Consider the following 21299-nt stretch of genomic DNA (forward strand, 5'->3'; position numbering starts at 1 on the left):
CTACGCTACCAGAGCTCCTTATCTGCTTCAAAACACAATGATAGAATAAACAGAAGGTAGACATTTCCATCACAAACAGGGGCAAATGGAGAGCAAGAAGGGACAATAGACTCCAAGCAAGTTAAAAGCTCAACAGAACAATTTACATTATTAGCTCTCAAGGCTTGAAATAATCCTCCGTTCTTGAGACCATCTAGATAATGGCTATGTCCTCCAGACTCTGGATGTTGGTCATATACTCTGGATTCTGGGTAAAGGCCCCTTAACCCTGCGTTTTAGTTCTGCCTTCCAGACCCACTGGAATGGCAACTCTGCTCCATTGGCCTTGGGCAGTCCCATTCTCCTAGTCCACCTAAGAGGTGACCTCACCCCCTCAGTACTGTCAGACCCTGTTTTTCTGCCCCCTTATGCATATCAGTCTTGCCCTTTCAGCTTTGGGCAGAAATCTCAGGTTAATGGCAGCCCCACTCTTTGAAAGTTAGGAAATTGTAGCCCCATCCTTAGAAACCCCAGAGATCATAATTCTACCTTTTGAGACTGAGGCAGCTCTGGTTCCTGCATTCTTTGTCTCTTCAGCTTCTGTTTCCTGGTTCCTTGATTTCTAGAAGAGGTCAGCCTTGTACCCACTCCACCAGTAAGCCTTGCCTGGAAAGAGCTTAGCTGTCTCGCGCTGTGAATTAGAGAGCCTAACTTTACCGACAAGTGCTCAGAGGCACTTCACTCCACCAGGAAGCCTCCTACATGAAGGTGCTCAGATCTCTTTTTTCATGGGTTGGCTTCCAAGCCATCTTGTGTCAGTCTCATGGTTCTGCTGCTGCAATTTCTCCTCTGTACCATATGTTCCATCTCTGCTGTGAAAGCTCTCCTCATTTCCTTCTGAATCCCCATCATAATTGAATTTGACAGCCATAATTCCACTAATAGTCTCTTCTAGACAATGTAGGATTTTACTAGTAGGCAGTTTAGTACTCTTCCAGCCTCTGCTCATTATCAAATTCCAAAAACACTTCCACATTTTAGGTATCTGCTACAGCAGCACCCTACTCCTAGCACTAAATTCTGTCTTAGTCATCTGATGCTGTTATAACAGAAATACCACAAGTAGATGGCTTTAACAACCAGACATTTATTCACTCACAGGTTAGGAGGCTAGAAGTTCAAATTCAGAATTTTGGCTCTAGAGGAAACCTTTCTTTCTGTCACCTCTGGGGGGAAAGGTCTTGATCTTCTTTCAGTATCTGTAGGCCTAGTGTTCTTTTGGAGATCTCCTGATATCTTGGCATCAATCTTCCCCTGGATCTAGGAGATTCATAGTGTAGGAGCCCTAGGTCCAAAGGATGAATTCCACTCCTGGCTCTTCTATCTTGGTGGTGGTAGGTCCCTCTCTCTCTGCGCACTGGCTTCTCTTACATTTTATAGCTCAAAAGAGATTGACTCGAGTTGCAACCTAGTCCTGTAGATTGCATCTGACCTCATTAACACAATAGAAGTGAGGATTTACAACACATGCAATAATATCAAATCAGAGCTAATCACATCAGATCACAACATGGGGTTGATTGCTTCGTATTAGATCTCATCATGGAGGTGGTAATGACCGCTTAGCTGCTAAATGGAGAATCCTGACCCAGTCAAGCTGACATCAAACCTTCACTGTCACAGACAGGTAGGAGCTGGGATTCACTGTGAACAAAAGCCTCCTGCCCAATTCTTCAATTATACTTAAAGCACTTACCATGAATTGAATGAATAACAAAACGTTTTACAAAGAGGAATTTTCTTGGAGGAAGAGACCACTGATAGTCATTTTTCACTTTGGCAAAATATCCAACATATCTACTCTGAAAAATAATAAAAGTCTCAATTTTAGTGGAGATGAAAAGTCTAATGTCAGCTTTCTTAAATTTTTTTTCATGTAGCTGATTTAGGACAGTAATTAATTTAGGATATGTTTATTGGGGGTCCATTATGTAACTGGGGAGCATGCTGGCTCCATATGATAAACACTGGACTGAGAAAAACAAGGTCTGTGGTTCAAGCCAGCCAGCCACTCTGTGGGAAAAAGATGAGGCTTTCTGCTTCCATAAAGACTTGGAAACCCTATACAGGTGCTATGATTTGGAGCCTACTTGATGGTTCTTAAGAACAACATTATTATATGACTGTTGTTGTTGTTGTTAAGTGCTGTTGAGTCGGTTCTGGCCAATACTGACCCTGTATAGGGTTTACCAAAGGGTGGCTGGTGGGTTTGAACCACTGACATTGAGGTTGAAATCGACTTTGCAATCCAGCACATTATCCTGCAGTGCCACACCAGGACTCCATTATGTAAGCAGGCATTTTTTATATGTTGCTTCATAGCTACCTTGAAAAACATGAATTGCTGTGGGGAAGTAGCAAATAAGGAGAAAGGTTTTGCTTGCAGGTTGTATATGATTGAAAGGGCAACTAACCAGAATAAACAACAAACAGCTACAACAATGTCACAGCAAGCTAAGGTTAATTTCACTATTAAAGAAATTGTGAAATAAGGAGGTTGAAGCTTAGTTGTGACTGAGTTAGAGGAAAGTTTGTGGTTTGGTGGACAAACTTGGCAGGGAGAACAGTATATGTGAAAATTCATGAGGAAGAGCTTCATAAGTCATTTGTAGATTATATGTCCTTCTTTTTTTGTCTCTGACAGCTAAAAGCTTCTTCAACCTCCAGTTCCCTAATACTATTTTCATAAGACCTGGAATCCTCTAAGCCTCTCCTATCACAAACTGCTCATCAGGGCTCTTCTTGAATCTTTCACCTTCCCACTACAGTTCTAAATCCAGAGGATTTACAAATTTGCAGACTTTCCCTCACTCATGGGCAGTGTTAGTAAATTTAATTGGCATGGTTTCCATTGGAAAGGGCTGGCCATGAGACAAGATTAGGAGCAGATGAAATTCAGGTCATGTAATGGCCCACAAAACACGGTTAGAACGTGATGGAATCTGAAACTACTACGTTACAGAGGCCTTGCCAACATGACTACGTTACATGGGGCCTTGCCAACATGACTCTAAAGGCTGAAGCTGAGCCCTTACATTGCTAACCCAGTGAATCAGAAGAGATACAACTATAAGCTATGATGTTCCTGTTCTGGACTAAAGTTAGGAAAACTGCATGACTCCAGAAGAAACAGGTAGGGGAGATGTACAGTGAGACACATTGAAGAAACAATAACTAGCATTTACTTGGCTCCTTCCACCAGATTCTCCACCTCTCACTAAAGGTTTATAATCTCACATGGCCCTCAAACTGCTTTTGTTCTCATTATTCATTCTCCTACAGCTGATAACAATACGATTTTTATAGAGGAATTTAATACAACCGACACACTTTTAAGTAAGTATGCTCTACAAACAAAGAGGGTAATAGGGCCCTTGGTATGCAAAGGATAGAAAGATGGGTAAGATGTGGTTCTGACCTTCAAAGGGGATAGGGAAGTGGTCAATTCAAATTGCTAAAGAACAAGGAAAAGTGATGCAAATTCCTAAAGGAAACAGGAAAGACTGGAAGAACTTGAAGAACAAGAGACTGCATCAGACTGGGAAGGGAAGGAGATTCTATGAGCAACAGTCGGTGAGTATGAAGTGTTGACAGGCTTGTTGCTGTTGTTGTTAAGTGCCATCATGGAGTTGATTCCGACCCATAGCGACCCTGTATAGGGTTTCCAAGGAGCAGCTGGTGAGCTTGAACCACTGACTTGCAGTTCAAACGACTTTGCAGTCTGACACATTAGCTCACAGCACCACACCAGGACTCTGTTGACAGGCTTAGGGGAATAGCAAATACTACAAATGTGTTAATATTAGAGAGTGGGATATGTAATTGCAAATAATGAATGAAAAGGGTGGAAAAATCAAATTGTAGAAGATCTTGAGAGCCAGGTTAAAATATGAGTATTTATTTACATTGGCAGTGAGGACCATTACGTTTGTTTTTTTTTTGAGACTGGGAATGGCGCAATCAGAATTGGTCTTCAGAAAGTTTGTGTATTACTTTTAGCCTATGGCTATCTTTTTTGTTTTGGTGTGGTGAATAAGTAGCAGTGGCTAATCCTGAGTTCTTTTGCCCCAAACTATGTTGTTGTTGTTGTTAAGTGCCATCCAGTCGGTTCCGACCCATAGCGACCCTGTACAGGGTTTCCGAGGGTGTAAATCTTTACCGGAGTAGAAAGCCTCATCTTTCTCCCGTGGAGCGCCACTACGCTACCAGAGCTCCTTAACTATATAGCTCCTTGGAAACCCTATACAGGGTCGCTATGGGTTGAAATTGACTCCATGGTGGCACTTATCAACAACAACAACAACAACATATAGGCATAGGGTCATCAGTTAGAGTGCCTTCCTAACAAGGTTAGAGATTAATTCCCTATTCAATTCACATCATGGAAAATAATGGCCTTCAGAGTATTACAACCTACATCTGAGTTATTGGTTTAAAAAATTAATTTCTCTGAACCTCAATCTATAAACTGGGAATTAGATTAATGCCTGCTCATAGGGTCGATCAGAAGATAACATGAATTAATGAACATAAAGCCTTTAGCAAGGCTCAGCAATGTTTAGAATGTTGTAAGCTGTATAGGATAAGTGTCCTGGTATTGTTAATAAGAAAATTATAAGTAATAAAAAAGAAAGGTGGGGGTTTACAAATTAAAGGAATAAGAATCTTAAGTCAAATGAATTATGTGGACCTGTTGGAGGCTGATGGAAACAAGCCAGATTTAAAGCTTTTTAAAAAAAATTTAAATGAAATTATGAAAAGTTAAATATGAACTAGACTTTTGATATTATTAAGATATGAGGGAGTCCTGGTATGGCGCTGCGGGTTAATGCACTGGACTGCAAAGTTGGTTTGATCCTCAAGGTCGGTGGTTCAAGCACACCAGTTGTTCTTTGGAAACCCTATACAAGTTGCTATGTGTTGGAATCTACTCCATGGCACTTAACAACAACAATTAAGGTACAGTATATGTTAGAAATGGAGTCCTGGTATGGTACAACAGGATAATGTGCTGGACTGCCAAGTTGGTTTGAACTGCAAGGTAGCTGGTTCAAGCTCACCAGCTGCTTCTTGGAAACCCTATACAGATTCTCTGTGGGTCAGAATCAACTCGACAAAACTGAACAACAACAACAGCAACATGTTATGTCTGTGATTTTTAGGTCATGTTAACTTTTAAAGAGTCTTTATCTTAATATATGTCCTATTATGGTATAAAATAGTATGATGACTAGGACGTGCCTCAGAACAATTCAGATTTAATGGGACTGTGAGGGGTGAGGAGAGTGGGCAGAGAACGGATGAGACATGCCTGGCTGTGGTGAGATTACTGTCGAAGCTGCATGGTGAGTAGAAAGGGATTTATTATATGATTCTCTTGACTTCTGTATGTTTGAAAATTTCCATAATAAAATATTTTAAAAAGAAATGTCTCATGGGTTTTATGAGCATTAAATGAGATAATACAAGAGGGCTTCAAAAAGTTCATGAGGAAATGGAATTAAAAGATAATGGACTTTTTCCCACAAACTTTATAAAGTTCCCTCATATATGTAAGTGAGTCCTGGTGTGGTGTTGTGGGTTAAAGCACTGGACTGCAAAGTCAGTTTGAACTACAAGTTTGGCAGTTCCAACTCACCAGCCGCTCCTTGGAAGCCCTATACAGGGTCGCTATGATTTGGAACCAACTCCATGGCACTCAGCAACAACAACATATATGTAAAACTGTAATATTATCTACTATGTAATAGGAGCTCTGGTAGCGTAGTGGTTACAAATCGGGCTGCGAACCTTAAGGTCAGCGGTTCGAAACTACCAGCCGCTCAGTGGGAGAAAGATGAGGCTTTCTACTCCCGTAAAGATTTACACCCTTGGAAACCCTGTACAGGGTCGCTATGGGTTGGACCCGACTCGATGGCACTTAACAACAACAATAGGTTTTTAAAAAATGATAATTTCCCTCCTTGCTTTTTCTTTCAAATCTTATACAGATTGAATTGACCCAGTAAGGGCTTATGAAAATTCAGCTCCTTTCCATAGGAAAGTAAAAGGTTGGCGATTTTAGATAATCTTCAGGGGTCTGGAATCTCAGGGCTGTGACTTTTCTACTTCAGGGAGGCTTAGGGACTTGGTACACAGTAATTAATAGAAAATGGAACGCAGAATGCTCTGAGGAGAACCCTGTGGGTGCTTCCTGGGCTCTGAGCCTGTAGTAGGACACTTGGACGCTACTGTCTGATCAGCAGGGAGAAGAGTCTAAAGTGAAACCAAATAATAAGTGTCACTCTTAGACTGTTCCTACAAAGAACCATGACCCGATCTTTTTAAAAAAGAAAACTTACCTGTGAAGGTGTTTCTACTCCCTGAAATTTAGAGCTGGTGGATTTATCTGTGCGGCGTACTCCAAAATAATACAGGCTTTCCTAAAGAAAAGGGGAAAATCCAAACGTGGTTCATCCGCATATCTTCCCTTTCCTATGTAAAGCATTCTTAAAGTTTTCAAGGGCACATGATTTCCTTAAGTCAGTGGGGTCTTTGGGCAAAGGCTACCCAAAATTAACAAAGACATGTTTTAGCCTGCTCTCATCCAAAGCCTCATAAAGAATAGAACTTAAAATCTGGGAACCTTAAGGACTGTCTGGTCCAGTCCTTCTTTCAATCCTTCCCACAGTTAACAAGACTAAGACCAAAAGAAAGCTAAGTTATGTACCATGGAGACAGACAAACAGAACAGGCCCTGGGACACAGGTCTCCTGATTCTCAATCTAGGGTTCTAGATCAGTGGTTTTAAACATTTTCTGTTTAAAACTAAGAGTCCAAGTGTGATGCTGTAGGCTAAGCACTGGGCTGCTAACCACAAGATCAATGGCTCAAATCTACTAGATACTCCTCAGAAACCCTATACATAGTCACTATGAGTCAGAACTGACTCAAAGGCACTTAACAACAACAGTTTAAAACTCGAATCCACATATCCATATTAATAAACCAACTAGATACACACATATACATAAACATGCATATGTACACATAACTGAAACACAAGTTTCAGAAAACATACTGTTTGATATTTTCTATCCTAATCTAGTCCATTGTTTTTTTAAAAAATGTTGGTCACACTCCAGTAAATTGATGTGATACTTCACTGATACATTATGATTCACAGTTTGTCAAACACTGTCTTAGAGCACCCATTGTCAACCCCTGGTGTCTCAAGTAGAACAAAAGAAAGTGGTCAAATTGAGAGCAATGGGCATAATTCACAGTTTCTTTTATCTTGATTCCATCCCGAGTGAAATAGTGAGTCCTGTGAATGGTAACTTCTCTGGAGGGTTATGGCAGAAAGAGACTATTAGGGGTGGAAATAGTCCACCCGCTCTGTCTGCTCAGAAAAATAACAGCAAGATCAATTAGACTCAAGTTTCCTAAAGCATCTTGAATATCCTCAGAAATTTTTATAAAAAATATCATTTTCTCATTCAGAACAAAGTCTCTCCTGAATGTTGTTATTCTAAAATCAAAATATGTCTGGCGGTTTCCACCTTTGGAAGCATGGTTCTTAACCTTCTTTGTGCTGTGACTAGGGTTAGTGGAGGGAGGGAGGCATGTTGGTTGCCAAATTGCCTCCCCTATTTCTGGCTCTGTCAGATCCTGTTTTATTGAAACAATGATATTAGGTTTGTCATGGATTGTTTACATTCATTTTGATTTTACAAAATACTATATAAAATAGTACTTATCCTGAATACTGAGGTTCTTGGCACTCCCTCTAATTTTATGCCTGAGGTAGAGGCCTTTCTTACTACACCCTAGTAAGAGGTACCTAGGTCAGTCACTACTGTTGTTGTTCTTGTTGTTGTTGTTGTTGTTAAGTGCCATCGAGTCGGGTCCGACTCATAGCAACCCTGTATAGGGTTTCCCAGTAGTGCCGACCTTGAGGTATAAACTGACCTTGTGGTCCTGTGCACCATCCCACAGCACCACACCAGAACTCCCAGTAACTACAAGTTAAATAAGTATCAAAATAACCCTTTCTAATAACTTTTCCTCTAGTTACAATTTTCATTTAAGTACCGTGATTCATAGAATAATCTTAAATCCTACAGTGAGATCTCAGAACTAACAAATTCAATCAGCATAAGGCAGAGTTTGTAGTAGCAACTTTTATACCTCTGCAGTTTTAAATTTTTCACTAGCAATGAGGCAGGCACAAATCATAGTTCCAGTTCTCCCTAGGGAAGAAAAGAAATTAGTTTAAGGAGCCACTGACAAAGTTAGTGTTTATAAAGAGAAAAAGACTGATAATGCCAAATGATGGTGACTTTTTTTTGGAAATATTGAAAATTTCATACAATATCAGTGGTCCAGCCTTTTTGGAAACCAGAGGGCACTATGTATTAAAATTGAAAGTTCATTACCTAAAGACAGCAATTTTAGTCTAAGGCATATGTACAAAACAGAAATATGAGTTCAAGAAACACATATTTCATAGCAGCATTTATTTGTAATATCAAAAACTGAAAACAACTTAAAATTAAAAAGATTTCATTTATAGTAGCAATATGTCTAAGAATGAATTTAACAAAAGATGTATAAGACAATTATGAAGAAAATGATAAAGTAGTATTGAAGGACAGATATAATGATTCAAATAAAGAAAAAGATATTTTGCATACAACTTGATATTGCAAAGCTATCAATTTTTGTCAAGTTAGTCTAGAAATTCAATGCAGTTCCTATAAAAATCCTTAACATATTATTATGGAATTTCACAAAATTATTCTAAAACTGTATGGAAGAGTAAAGTTCCATGAAATGCGATGACAATTCTGGCATTATCAAGATATATAATGCAAAGCTATAGGTCATAACAATACAGCTTAGGGAACTTAGAAACAGTTCCAAACTTTTGTGGAACTTGGTATATGACTGAGGAAAGCAATCGAGAATAAATGAATTTAGCATAAATACTGTTGGTACAAATGACTATCCATATGGGAACCACCTCCCACAACCACATTCTAATTAGATTTAAGATCTAAATGTAAAAAATGAAACTTAAATGTATTTAGGAAAAAAATGCAGGAGAATATCTTTATTACTTGAGAGTAGAGGCAGATTTCTTAAACATGATACTAAAATGATATAAATATTATATTTTGCATTTTCTATTCTAATGTATTCCATCAAAAATGCTTTTTATAGTCTAATACATTTATTTTACAATAAAGTTTGTGAAACACTGCCATATCATATTTTAAAAGCAAACGTTTAAAGAAGACATCTGTAATAGTTACTACTAACAAAAAGTTAACATTCATACTATTTAAAAACCTTATATAAGTCAATAATAAAATCTTTTGAATATCCTGATACTACTGGTAAGATGAATAGGTACTTACACAAAGAGGCTGCACTAAGGGCTACCTACCAACTGAACAGGGCATCTACAAACAGCCCTAAAGAAAAATCAGTAAAAACAGGGGAACCTAGGATAATATAAGCTCCTTCTGGGAAAAAAGAAAAAACCAAAATCTTAATTGAGTGGTTTCCTTAAGCAGGAAATTAGTCAATCACAGAATAAGATAGAGGTTGAACCATAGGAGATTACCAATATTTGATCATTTTTTACTTTCAAAATAATACTGATCAAAGTAAGAAGTGATCAAATATGAGTTATCTTATTTGGTTCAACCTCTATCTTGTTCTTTTAGCCACTGTATTATAAAATGCAGAATATACAGAATATTTCAATTTATGGAGTTAAACATAGAACTTGCCTACTAACTAATAGACTTGAAACTAGCTCTTGATTCTATTAGATTATGAAATGCAGTCTGACAATGTTGTATTGCCCCAGATATCAATATGAAACTTGTTTTATGGCCCACCAAAAATGTAATTCTTTATATTTGTCAAAAACTGAGAAATATGCTTAGATGATTATTAAAACCTGATGCTGGAATGAGAGAAAATAATATTGAGTATAAATTAGTTGGATTTAGAAATTATTTTTACCCCTATCAAAATAAACTTCCTTGTATTGTTATACGATAAAAACTCTAGTACAATTTTTGTTTTTGAAATAGCATCTTTGTTAGCTCCTTTAATCTTAGAACATTCTCATAAAGTTTAAGAACAACTTTAAATAAAACAAAAAGTGCCCTGACTAAAGTTAAACATGACTTCATTTTGACAGATACACACTAGTCAATTAAAAACAAAGAAATTTCAATACTTCATAAACAAGAAAAATATGTTCACTTTTTCCTTCAACTCCTGTTTTCTTGTTTTTTCCCCTCTGTCCCTTCTGCCTTTCCTTTTTCTCCCCATTCCTTCAGTTCTGAAGCATATATTTTTAAACTACAATAGCTATTAATGTTGATTAAGAACAATTTTGTTCATGTGCTTTAAAGCATTTTTCAAGTTTTTTAGAAAGAGAAAAAGAAAAAGAAAAATGTTATTACCTTTCCCCCCTTTACAGTGAATCACTACGACGTTTTCTTCATCTTCAGCCATCCATTTTTCAACTTCCTTTGTGAATGTCACCATCTCACTGATTGCAAACGTAAGATTTTTTGTTGAATTAAGATAGTTTAAAAAAAAAATATATCAAGGCCCAATGTATTTAACCCTCTTCTCATGACTGCTTAGATACACGTTACCTCAGAGAGGGCACATTGTGATCATCAACCATGATTCTATGGACCCTGTGGTGGAAGTGCACAGGATCATAGCCTCTTTCACCTAAAATTAATGATACCAAGGTTATATCTCTGTGCCTGATGAACACAGTAAATGACCAGGTTATGAACAGCTGCACTTTTATAACAGAAACTCCTTATCCACTTATAAAAGAAGCTTTATAATGGCTTTTCCTACCCTAAATAAAACGCTGAGTCTCACAAGCAGATGAATAGTAATGCTTATCCCTTTCCAGTAAGCTTAAAAATCACAAGCCCAACTTATTTCACTTTATTTAACAGGCCTTACTTTCAACTCTCGAGAAAACTACTCATTATTTTATTGTAAGAGAGTTATAAACTATGGAGCCGGAGGAAATGCGGCTGACCAAAATGCTTGTTCTTGACCCAAGCCATGATATTTTCAATAATCTCACACAGTGAACAAGGAAGACTGCAGAAGAATTGATGCATTTGAGTTATGGTATTGGAGGAGAATATTCAAAGTACCATGGGCTGCTAAAAACACAAACAAATAGATCTGTGTTGGAAGAAGTACAGTCAGCGTGCTCCTTGGGATCCAGGATGGCCAGACTTTATCTCACATACTTTGGAAATAGTATCAGGAGGGACCAGTCACTGGAGAACGTTATAATTTTTGGTAAGGTGGAGTGTTGGAGAAAAAGAGGAAGATCCCAGTGAGATGGACTGGCACAGTGGCAGCTGCAATGGGCTCAGGTGTAGCAATGATTGTGAGGTTGGCCAAGGACCAGTTAGTGTTTAATTTACTATGAGCCAGTACCAACTCAATGGCACATAACAACAACAAAAACAATAACCCCCTAACACGATCTATTTATAATGATAAAGGTAGACAGGTGAGGGAAGTAAGCTGTTTTCTAAAGGGTGTTTTTCATATAGGGCTCTGTTCTCTTAACAACTTAACCCTAATTGACTGGAGAAGGCATTGCTCAATGGTCTGTTTCTTTAAGACACAATCTGATAGGAAAGACAGAAATATTTTTCAAAACCTAATACCACTAGAGTAAATTTTCCCTAAAATTCTTCTGTCTCTATACAGCCTCTTTGATTACAACTGACTGCTAATACTCTCCCCACAGGGCACTTTGTGTATTGTGCTATCCTTTCCTACCAAAGTGGGTAAGGCAGGATGGAGATTTTTGAATTCACACTCCACTATCACCAAACATTTAAGGTTAAATGAAATGTAAAACCGGAATCATCCTCTTATAAGCAGAGATCTATTTTCTAATAGAAAATAGCAAAATATCTTGTCAGGTACATACTGCACAGATTGTAGATCATATAATGGTCTCGATGTTTCGTATCCAGGAACCGTACAACTTCCTAAAAAGATAGACATGAATCTTATATATGTACCACCATCAGCCATTTTCTAGGAGTTACCTGAAATGCTTATCATCTTTAATTTTCTTTCTCTAATTTAGCACCCTCTAGGGGTGATTCCTGGTGTGCGCTGTGTGGGCTAATGCATCAGACTGCAAAGTCATTTGAATTGCAAGGTCTGTGGTTCAAGCTCACCAGCTGCTCCTTGGAAACCCTATACAGGGTCGCTATCGGCCGGAACCAACTCAACGGCACTTAACAACAACAACAACAGGGGTGATTCAAGGAATATTAGGGTATGTACATTCCAAGATATGTCTAAATCACTGACAGGCTTTCTAATCACCCACAAGGTGTGCTTGGCTCCTCTGAGTGGCCTCCATCCTACAAACACACTGGTGAAGCTACCAGAAAACGAAAGTAGAAGTCTAACCAGCTTTAGGCAAATTTGTTCCACCTGATGAATTCATCGTAGCATGGCTCCTGTTTAGATTTAATTCTGGATAGATTTGTCTTTTGGATAATTATCTGAATATGCCCATCTACTTAAGCACTATTTAAATAAGTACACAAAATATAATTATGTGTATTATGCATAATAACAAAAAGCAAATGATAACAAATTTAGGTAAGTTGTGGTAATGTGGGAACATTTAACTTTTTTTTTGGTTCATCTCTGTTTTCACGTTTTATAAAATGAATGTGTGTATTCTAACTATTTTGGAATCCTGATGTGGCACTGCAGGATAATGTGAGGGACTGCAAGGTTAGTTTGAACTGCAAAGTTGGTGGTTCAAACCCGCCAACACCTCCTTGGAAACTCTATACAGGGTCGTTATGGGTCGGAACTGACTCGATGGTACTTGACAACAACAAATTATAAATATTTTACACATATATATTTTAATCGTTCCATATATGTGTATGTTGCTATTAAGTGTTTCCGAGGCATTAAATCTTTGCAGGAGCAGAAAGCCTCATCTTTTTTCCATGGAGTGGCTGGCAGGTTCCAACTGTGACGCATGTGGCTTGCAGTTCAGAGCTTATCGTATGGAACAATCACACTCCTATATATGTATTAACTTTAAAAATATGAAAAATAGTGTTTGCTTTTTTTAAAATAGTTAATGTTGTTGTTGTTGAGTGCCATCGAGTCGATTTGACCCATAGCAACCCTGTATAGGGTTTCCGAGGAGCAACTGGTGAGCTTGAACCGCCGACCTTGCAGTTCAAATGGCTTTGCAGTCTGGCGCATTAACCCACAACGCCACACCATAGCACCATACTAATCCAATATTTCCCACAAACGTATCCATCCTAAACTCTCATCACACACAAGTATAAGCCTTTTTGCAACAACACAAATGACTACCACTAAGTTCAGTACTTTCATAGCATGCAAATGCTAGATAATGGATCAGGTAGACGGAATAACAACTGACGCCTTTGAATTGTGGTGTTGGCAAAGAATACTGAATACACCACTGTTGTTGTTAGTGCTGTAGAGTCCGTTCCAACTCATAGCAACCCTGTGTAGGGTTTCCGAGGAGTAGCTGGTGATTGATTCAAACTGCCCTTGCAGATTAGTGCATCAGGACTCCAAATAAACCACAATCACAAGACTGAACAAATCTGTCTTGGAATAAGAACAGTCAGAATGCTCTTTAGAAAGGAGGATGGCAAGATTTTGTCTCACATACTTTGGACATGTTATCGGGAGGGTCCAGTCCCTGGAGAAGGATATTATGATTAGCAAAGTGGAGGGTCAAGGAGCTCTGGTAACGTAGTGGTTACGAGTCAAGGTCAGCTAGTTCAAAACTACCAGTGGTTCCACGGGAACAAGATGAGGCTTTCTGCTCCCGTTAAGATTTACAGCCTTGGAAACCCTATACAGGATCGCTGTGAGTTGGACCAGACTCCACGGCACATAGCCACCACCTAAGTGGAGGGTCAGCGAAAAAGAGGAATACCCCCAACCCCAAATGAGATGGATTGACACAGTGGCAACAACAATGGGCTCGAGCATAGCAGTGATTGTGAGGGTTGTATAAAAGGTTGTTATGAGTCAGCACCTAACAACATAATAACCTAGCAATGTTAACTGGTTTAATATTGAAGGAAAATAAAAACTAGGGAGTCAAAGTGATCAATTTGTTACAGTGGTATCCCTGTCAGGAGAAAGTAATAAGTCCCCAAAAAATCAACACTCAGGGTTTGCATATTGCATATTGCAAGGGAAAGAGTAAATAAACCTTATATAATTTAAAAATTCATGAAAACCCTTATATTAAAATAAAATACAGATGAATTGAAGAATCAAATATTATAAACAAACGTCTTTCAGAAATACAACTGAACATTGATCAGTTGTATGAATCAATAGGTTTAGGTTTGACTACATAAAAAATTGAAATTTTTTGTTTAAAATATTTCTAAAATACAACAGACAAGGAACGAGTGAAAAGATTTTTCAAATACAAATGAATTAATGGGGATTATCTGGTAGCGTAGTGGTTACGAATCAGGCTGCGAACCGCAAGGTCAGCAAGTTCGAAACTACCAGCTGCTCCGCGGGAGAAAGATGAGGCGTTCTGCTCCCGTAAAGATTAACAGCCTTGGAAACCCTGTGCAGGGTCGCTATGAGTCGGAACCGACTCCACGGCACATAACAACAACAACAACAATACCTAGTTTAATAAATTAATAACATTCATTGACAACTTAAAGATACCCTCTCTTCTTATAGCTAAATGGGCTGAGGACATAATAAACAAATCACAAAAAATAAAATCCAACTAGCTAACATTCTACATAGATGCTCAGTCTTAGCAAAAAAGAAATCAAAGTAACAATGATACCATTTTACCCATTAAATTATCCCTTTCCTTTCTAATGAAAAAATACAATGCTAACAAATATGGAGTCCTGATGTGGCACTGTAGGATAAGCACTGGACTACTAAATGCAAGGTTGGCAGTTCAAACCCACCAGCCACTCCTCAGAAACCTTATGGAGGGTCGCTATGAGTTGGAACTGACTCAACGACACTTATCAATAAGAAGCACATATGGCATAAAGATTTACACCCTCGGAAACCCTGTACAGGGTCGCTATGGTCGGAACCGACTCGACGGCACTTAACAACAACAATGGCATAAAAATAAAATCTTTCATTTATTGCTGATACAATCTCTTAAATGACAATTTGAAATTATTAAAAACTTCAAAACTATTCCTACTCCAGGCAAATAGAAATTGACTGTGCCCTAGATGGTAGCTTGCAAGCTTTTAGGACCCAGGCTCTACACAATGCAGCAAAAACAGATGCACTAAATATGATATTAGAGTCATTAACTGGGAGGGCCTATGAAAACATGACCCTAAACCCTCCAAACAACAAAGCAAATCCCATGAGGTTTTGGGTTGTACATCAGCAGCCTCAGCAGCTACTCTTCTAGGGTTTTGTGGTTGTTGTTGTAAATATATCACACAACTTTAGCCAATTCAACTTTTTACAGGTGTGCAACTTATTGACGGTGATTATAACAATCAGCTGTGTGGTCCTATTCTTAATCAGTGTGACATTTCCGTGAACCCTCCTGTCCCCTCTCTACCACCCTTGGTAACTCCTAGCATACTTTGTTCTCTATACATTTGCCTTTTTACAAGTGAGTTCATACAATATTTCTCCTTTTGTGATTGATTTATTTCACTCAGTATAATGTCTTCCAAATTCATCCATATTGTAGCACGAATCAAGACTTCATTTTTCTTACTGGCTGAGCAGAATAGATACATTCTAGTGTGTGTATGTATCACACTGTGTTTATCCATTCAGCTGTTGATGAGCATTTAGGTTGTTTCTACTTTTTGGCTGCTATGAGCAGTAAGGCAGTGGACATTGGTGTTCGAGCATCAGGAACAAGAAGAGGATATGAAATGTGTGGTTAATTGCTTCCATGAACAACAGCCTTCTTTTCCATGAGACTAGAAGCCTGAATGATGCTTGGCTACTGTTACTGAGAATTTTGATCAAAGATTTCATAGAAGAATCCTGATAAAAGGGGGAAAATGCAGAACAGAATTTCAAATTCTGTTCCGATTTCCTGGAGCTGTGAAAGTTAGATATCCTCCTTAAACTACTGCCCTGAGATAAACTTTAAACCTCAAAACAAAAAGTATCTCCTGAAGTCTTCTTAAAATGAAACAATAGTTTATCTTAACTTGTTGTTGTGGTTGTTAAGTACCGTCGAGTCAGTTCTGACCCATAGTGACCCTGTATAGGGTTTCTGAGGGGCAGCTGGTGAGCTTGAACCATCGAGCTTGCGGGTCACACTCATTTTGCACTCCAGTGCATTAATCCACAGCACCACATCAGCTTAATTTACTAGTCTAACTAGTTTAACTAGTTTACTAGCATAACTAGTTTAACACACCAGTTTACTAGCTTAACTAGTAAGCCTTAAACACTATGTTCTTTTAAGAAATATGGGACCTGCATAGGATCAAAGTGACAATAGTGACTTGAAATATTAGATAAGAACACTAGGGGGCAATGGATTCATACTAATAGGGAAAGAACAACTCAGAAAGGAGGGTGAGAAAGGCTGCATAACTCAAAGGATGCAATCAGTGTCATGAATAGTACATGTAGTTGTTGTTAAGTGTCATCAAGTCTGGTCTGACTCACAGTGACCCTGTATAGTGTTTCTGAGGAGTGGCTGGTGAGTTTGAACAACCGACCTTGTGATTCAAATCGACCTTGTGGGTTGCTTACCCTACAGCGCCACACTAAGACTCCAGAAATAGTACATGCAGAAACTGTTAGATTGTAGTGTATGCTTTGTGTGTATATTATTATTAACAACAAAATAATATTTTTAAAATATTAATACTCTTTAACCAGAAAATGTCATTTCTAGAATTCTATCCAGAAAAACGTTATGCCTCGAGATATTTGTTGCTGTATTACTTATAATAAAACCAACAAACACCTACAGGGTTGCTGTGAGTAGGAACCTACTCAGTGACACCTAACAACAGCAATAGTGAAACAATAGAGCTCCTTGAGAACTCAGAGTTTCTAAAACCAGCATGGCTCCCCTAGCCTTGAGGCGGAGAGGGCAGAAACAAGCCTCACAGGTGGTGTTTACTGTATGGTATCGTTATTTGAACTCATGGGGCCACACTTACCCTGTTAATTGTTATCTAGTGTTCCTGTGAGCTGACTAATCCGATGTTTTTGCATCTGTACTCCCTGCTTCAACAAATTCCTTTAGATAAGCCCTTAGACCCTGAGCCAGGAACTTAGCATATATAAACTTGCATGGCAGGCCTGGAGAATTCATTGTCTCCTGCCATCTGGCTATAGCTGTCTGCCGTGCCAATAAAATTATCTAAATTGGACATTATAGTGGTCATCATCTTTCTTTGGGATTCGAACCCATAACAATAGGACAGACTATTGACTGCTTTTTAGGATTTCCAAGCCTGGTGTGGTGCTGTAGGATAAGCACTGGGCTGCTAACCTCAAGGTTGGCAGTTCAAACCCACCAGCCACTCCTTGGAAACCCTATAGAGGATGGCAATGAGTCAAAACCGACTTTGATAGCACTTAACAGCAACGATCTTTACAGAAGTAACATCTTGTCACAGTTTTCTCCTTTGGACCTGCTGGTGGGTTCTTAAAATGTTGTTGTTGAGATACATCGAGTTAGTTCCAACTCATAGCAACCCTGGATAGGGTTTCCTGGTGTGGTGTTGTGGGTCAATGCACTGGACTGCAAAGTCAGTTTGAACTGCATGGTCGGTGGTCCAAGTTCACCAGCTGCTCCTCGGAAGTCCTATACAGGGTTGCTATGAGTCGGAACCAGCTGGAAGGCACTTAACAAAAACAACATAGGGTTTCCAAGGAGCAGCTGGTGGGTTTTAACTACCGACCTTGAGGCTCAAACTAACCTTGTGAATGACACCTAAATATTTATCATTTGTTGTTGTTGTTAGGTGCCATCGAGTAGGTATCGACTCATCGCAACCCTGTGCACAACAGAACACAACACTGCCTGGTCCTGGGCCAACCTCACAATTGTTGCTACATTTAAATCCATCACTGCTGCCACTGGGCCAATCCATCTCATTGGGGGGTCTTCCTTTTTTCTCTGACCCTCCATTTTACCAAACTATCTATCATTTTTGTTAGGTGCTGTAGAGTCGGTTCTGACCCACAACAACCCTGCATAGGGTTTCTGAAGAGTGGTTGGTAAGCTTGAACCACCAACCTTGTGATTCAAACTGATTTTTCAGTCCAGCACATTAACCCCACAGCATCACACCAGAAAAGGAAATATCATGTAACCATTAGAACATTGTCTTGTCCTTCATTCTTTCAGTAGCAGATTTATGTGAAGCTTTCTTTAATGAGCCCATACATAAGGACAGCCAGCATTTGTATTTTCATGGAGAAATTAACATACCTGCATGGTTGTTAAGTGCTCTTGAGTCAGTTCTGACTCATAGAGACCCTGTATAGGATTTCCAAGGGGTTTATGGATTTGAACTGACAACCTTACAGTTAGTAGTCCAGTGCGTATCCTATAATACCGCACCAAACATGGATAAGCCTCGGGAATTTTTTAATCACTTTCATACTTTTTCCAATGTCTAAACAAAAGATCTTAGGGATTTGAGTTTTCTGTGTGAGTCTACCTTTGACTTAATAGGTATATGATGTACAGTTGTGCTTTCTGATCAGATGAAGTAGTTCACATGAAGACTCTAAATGCCACTTACCCAAATTAACTGGAAAGTGACACAAAGCATCAAGGGAAATGTTACAACTCTGCCAAGAAACAACATTTCTTTTCGTTTGTCACCATTTAGAGAGTTGCTGTCCTTGACCAGAGTAAGAAATACTCAACTGTACCAAGTAGAAACTAAAAGGCAACTAAAAGATTTTTAGGATGGTAGGAGTCCTGGTGTGGCACTGTGGGCAAAGTCGTTTGAACTGCAAGGTCAGTGGTTCAAGTTCACCAGCTGCTCCTCGGAAACCCTATACAGAGTCGCTATGGGTCGGAATCAACTCGACGGCATTGAACAACAACAACAGATAATACCCAGCTTTTCTCAATAGATCAACTCTTACTAAGTTTACAATTCTTGAAACTCTTCCTTGAGATGTAAGTAGGAAATATTTCCTACTCTTTGAAAGTCTTATTACAGTAATCTCCACCTAAATTTAGGCATTTCCTAAATCTGCCAAAATTTCTGTTTATAAAATATTAACTCAACAAGAAGCCTTGGTGGAGCAGCGGTAAGCTTGCAACTGCTAACCAAAAGATCAGCATTTCAAACCCACCAGCTACTCCACAAGAGAAAGATGTAGTGATCTGCACCAATAAAGATTACAACCTTGGAAATCTTGGCTTTGTCTTTTTGAGCTGTCATTTGAAATCTTCTGTTTAGTGCTTTTACTTCCCTATTTCTTCCAGTCACTTTACTTTCTTTATACTCAAGAGCAAGTATGGGAGTCTCTTCTGATATCCAATTTAGTCTTTTCTTTCTTTCTTGCCTTTTTAATGATCTTTTGCCTTCTTCACCTATGATATTCTTGATGTCATCCCACAACTCTTCTGGTCTTCAGTCTTTAGTGTCTAATGCATCAAGTCTGTTCTTGAGGTGGTTCTGAAACCTTTGCTCCATTCACATCATTAAGGTCAAGTCTACTTTGAAGAGGCAGCTCTTGCCGAATCATATTTTGAATTCTTTTAAACCTGAGGACCTAAACTTCTAGCACTATACCTATTGCCAGTGTTCTGTTGCTATTCATACAATTTTCAGTGGTTAGCCCTTCAGAAGTGGTCAGCCTCTCTGTTTTCATAGTCTGCCTTAGTCAAAAGCTCCACTAAGAACTGTTCACCACACATGACCCTGCAGGTATTTAAAATACCAGTGACAGCTTCAAGTATCACAGCAACACATAAAACACCACAGTATGACATACTGAAAGATGAGTAGTGGTTCTTGGATTGGAATAATAACTATTGATTAGATTAAAATCTAAAGTGATATATAGATTTAACACGTTACTGATCAAAATTCCCATAGTCTCTTTACAGAGATGAAAAGGAAATGGAAAGGCAAGAGACCCAGAATAGCTAAAGCAATGCTGAAAGAAAAGAACAACGTACCAGAACACGTCCTGATTTTAAAATATATTATAAAGCTACAGTACTAGCTTTAAAATATATGAAACAGCTTAATACCTGTATAAAATAGATACATAAACTATGGAGTAGAATTGAGACTCCAGAAATTAACACACATATCTATGGTCAACTTCTTTTTGACAAAGGTATTAAATCCATTTAATGGGGGAAAGAAGATCATCTTCAATAAGTTGTTGTTATTGGGTTTTCACAAGCAGAAAAATTAAATAGGATCCATACCTCATACCATATACACACCAAAAATATCAAAATGAATTGAAGAACCTAATTGTGCAAACTAAAATCATAAAATTCTTAGGGAAAAATGCAAGGGCAACACTGTCATGACTACCTTTAATGTATTATCTAATATAATAATACCAAGCACAACATTAAAAGATTAAGTAGATGAATAAAAAAACTTTTATTCAAGAAAATATTTTATTATAAATACAAAAAACAAGCAACCCACTAGTAGGATAGCTTCAGAAACTATGTGTCCGTAAGAATCCAATAACAAAATGTATACAAATATTTTGAGAAGTTAACAAGAAAAAGACAAATAATCATAAAACGGGCAAATGATTTGAATAGACATATCAACAAAAAAGACACTTAAATGGCCTCTAAATACATGAAAAGATGTTCAGCACACGAACCATCATAGAGATGCAAATCTACAATGATATACTATTTTACTCCCAAGGAGTCCTAGTGTGGCCTGGTAGGATAAGCATTAGACTACAAAACGCAAGTTTGGCAGGTCAAACTCACCAGCTGTTCCTTGGAAAACCTACACAGGGTCTCTATGAGTCAGAACCAACTCAAGGGCACACCAACAATGAAGGATGACTAGGAACCCTGGCATGGTGCTGTAACATAAGCACTGGCCTGCTAAGCACAAGGTCAGGGGTTCAAATCCATCAGCCACTCCTTGGAAACCCTGTACAGGGTCGCTATGAGTCAGAATCAACTCGATGACACTCAACAACAACAACAACAACAG

The 21299-nt window shown here is 38.5% G+C and overlaps 1 protein-coding gene across 1 annotated transcript in view; it reads right to left on the reverse strand.

The window, feature by feature from the left end:
* The window catches only part of LOC102837579 (phosphatidylinositol 3,4,5-trisphosphate 3-phosphatase TPTE2-like), a 113301-nt gene that overhangs the window by 51888 nt on the left and 40114 nt on the right, over nt 1-21299 (reverse strand). Inside the window, exons 9-14 of the mRNA XM_006877427.1 lie at nt 12029-12089; nt 10704-10785; nt 10506-10594; nt 8209-8270; nt 6381-6461; nt 1736-1841 (exon numbers count right to left, since the gene is read on the reverse strand). Coding sequence (XP_006877489.1) covers nt 1736-1841; nt 6381-6461; nt 8209-8270; nt 10506-10594; nt 10704-10785; nt 12029-12089 — 481 coding nt within the window. The remainder of the gene's footprint in view (nt 1-1735; nt 1842-6380; nt 6462-8208; nt 8271-10505; nt 10595-10703; nt 10786-12028; nt 12090-21299) is intronic.

Source organism: Chrysochloris asiatica, unplaced genomic scaffold, assembly GCF_000296735.1.
Source record: "Chrysochloris asiatica unplaced genomic scaffold, ChrAsi1.0 scaffold00494, whole genome shotgun sequence".
In the NCBI taxonomy this organism is placed as follows: Eukaryota; Metazoa; Chordata; class Mammalia; order Afrosoricida; family Chrysochloridae; genus Chrysochloris; species Chrysochloris asiatica.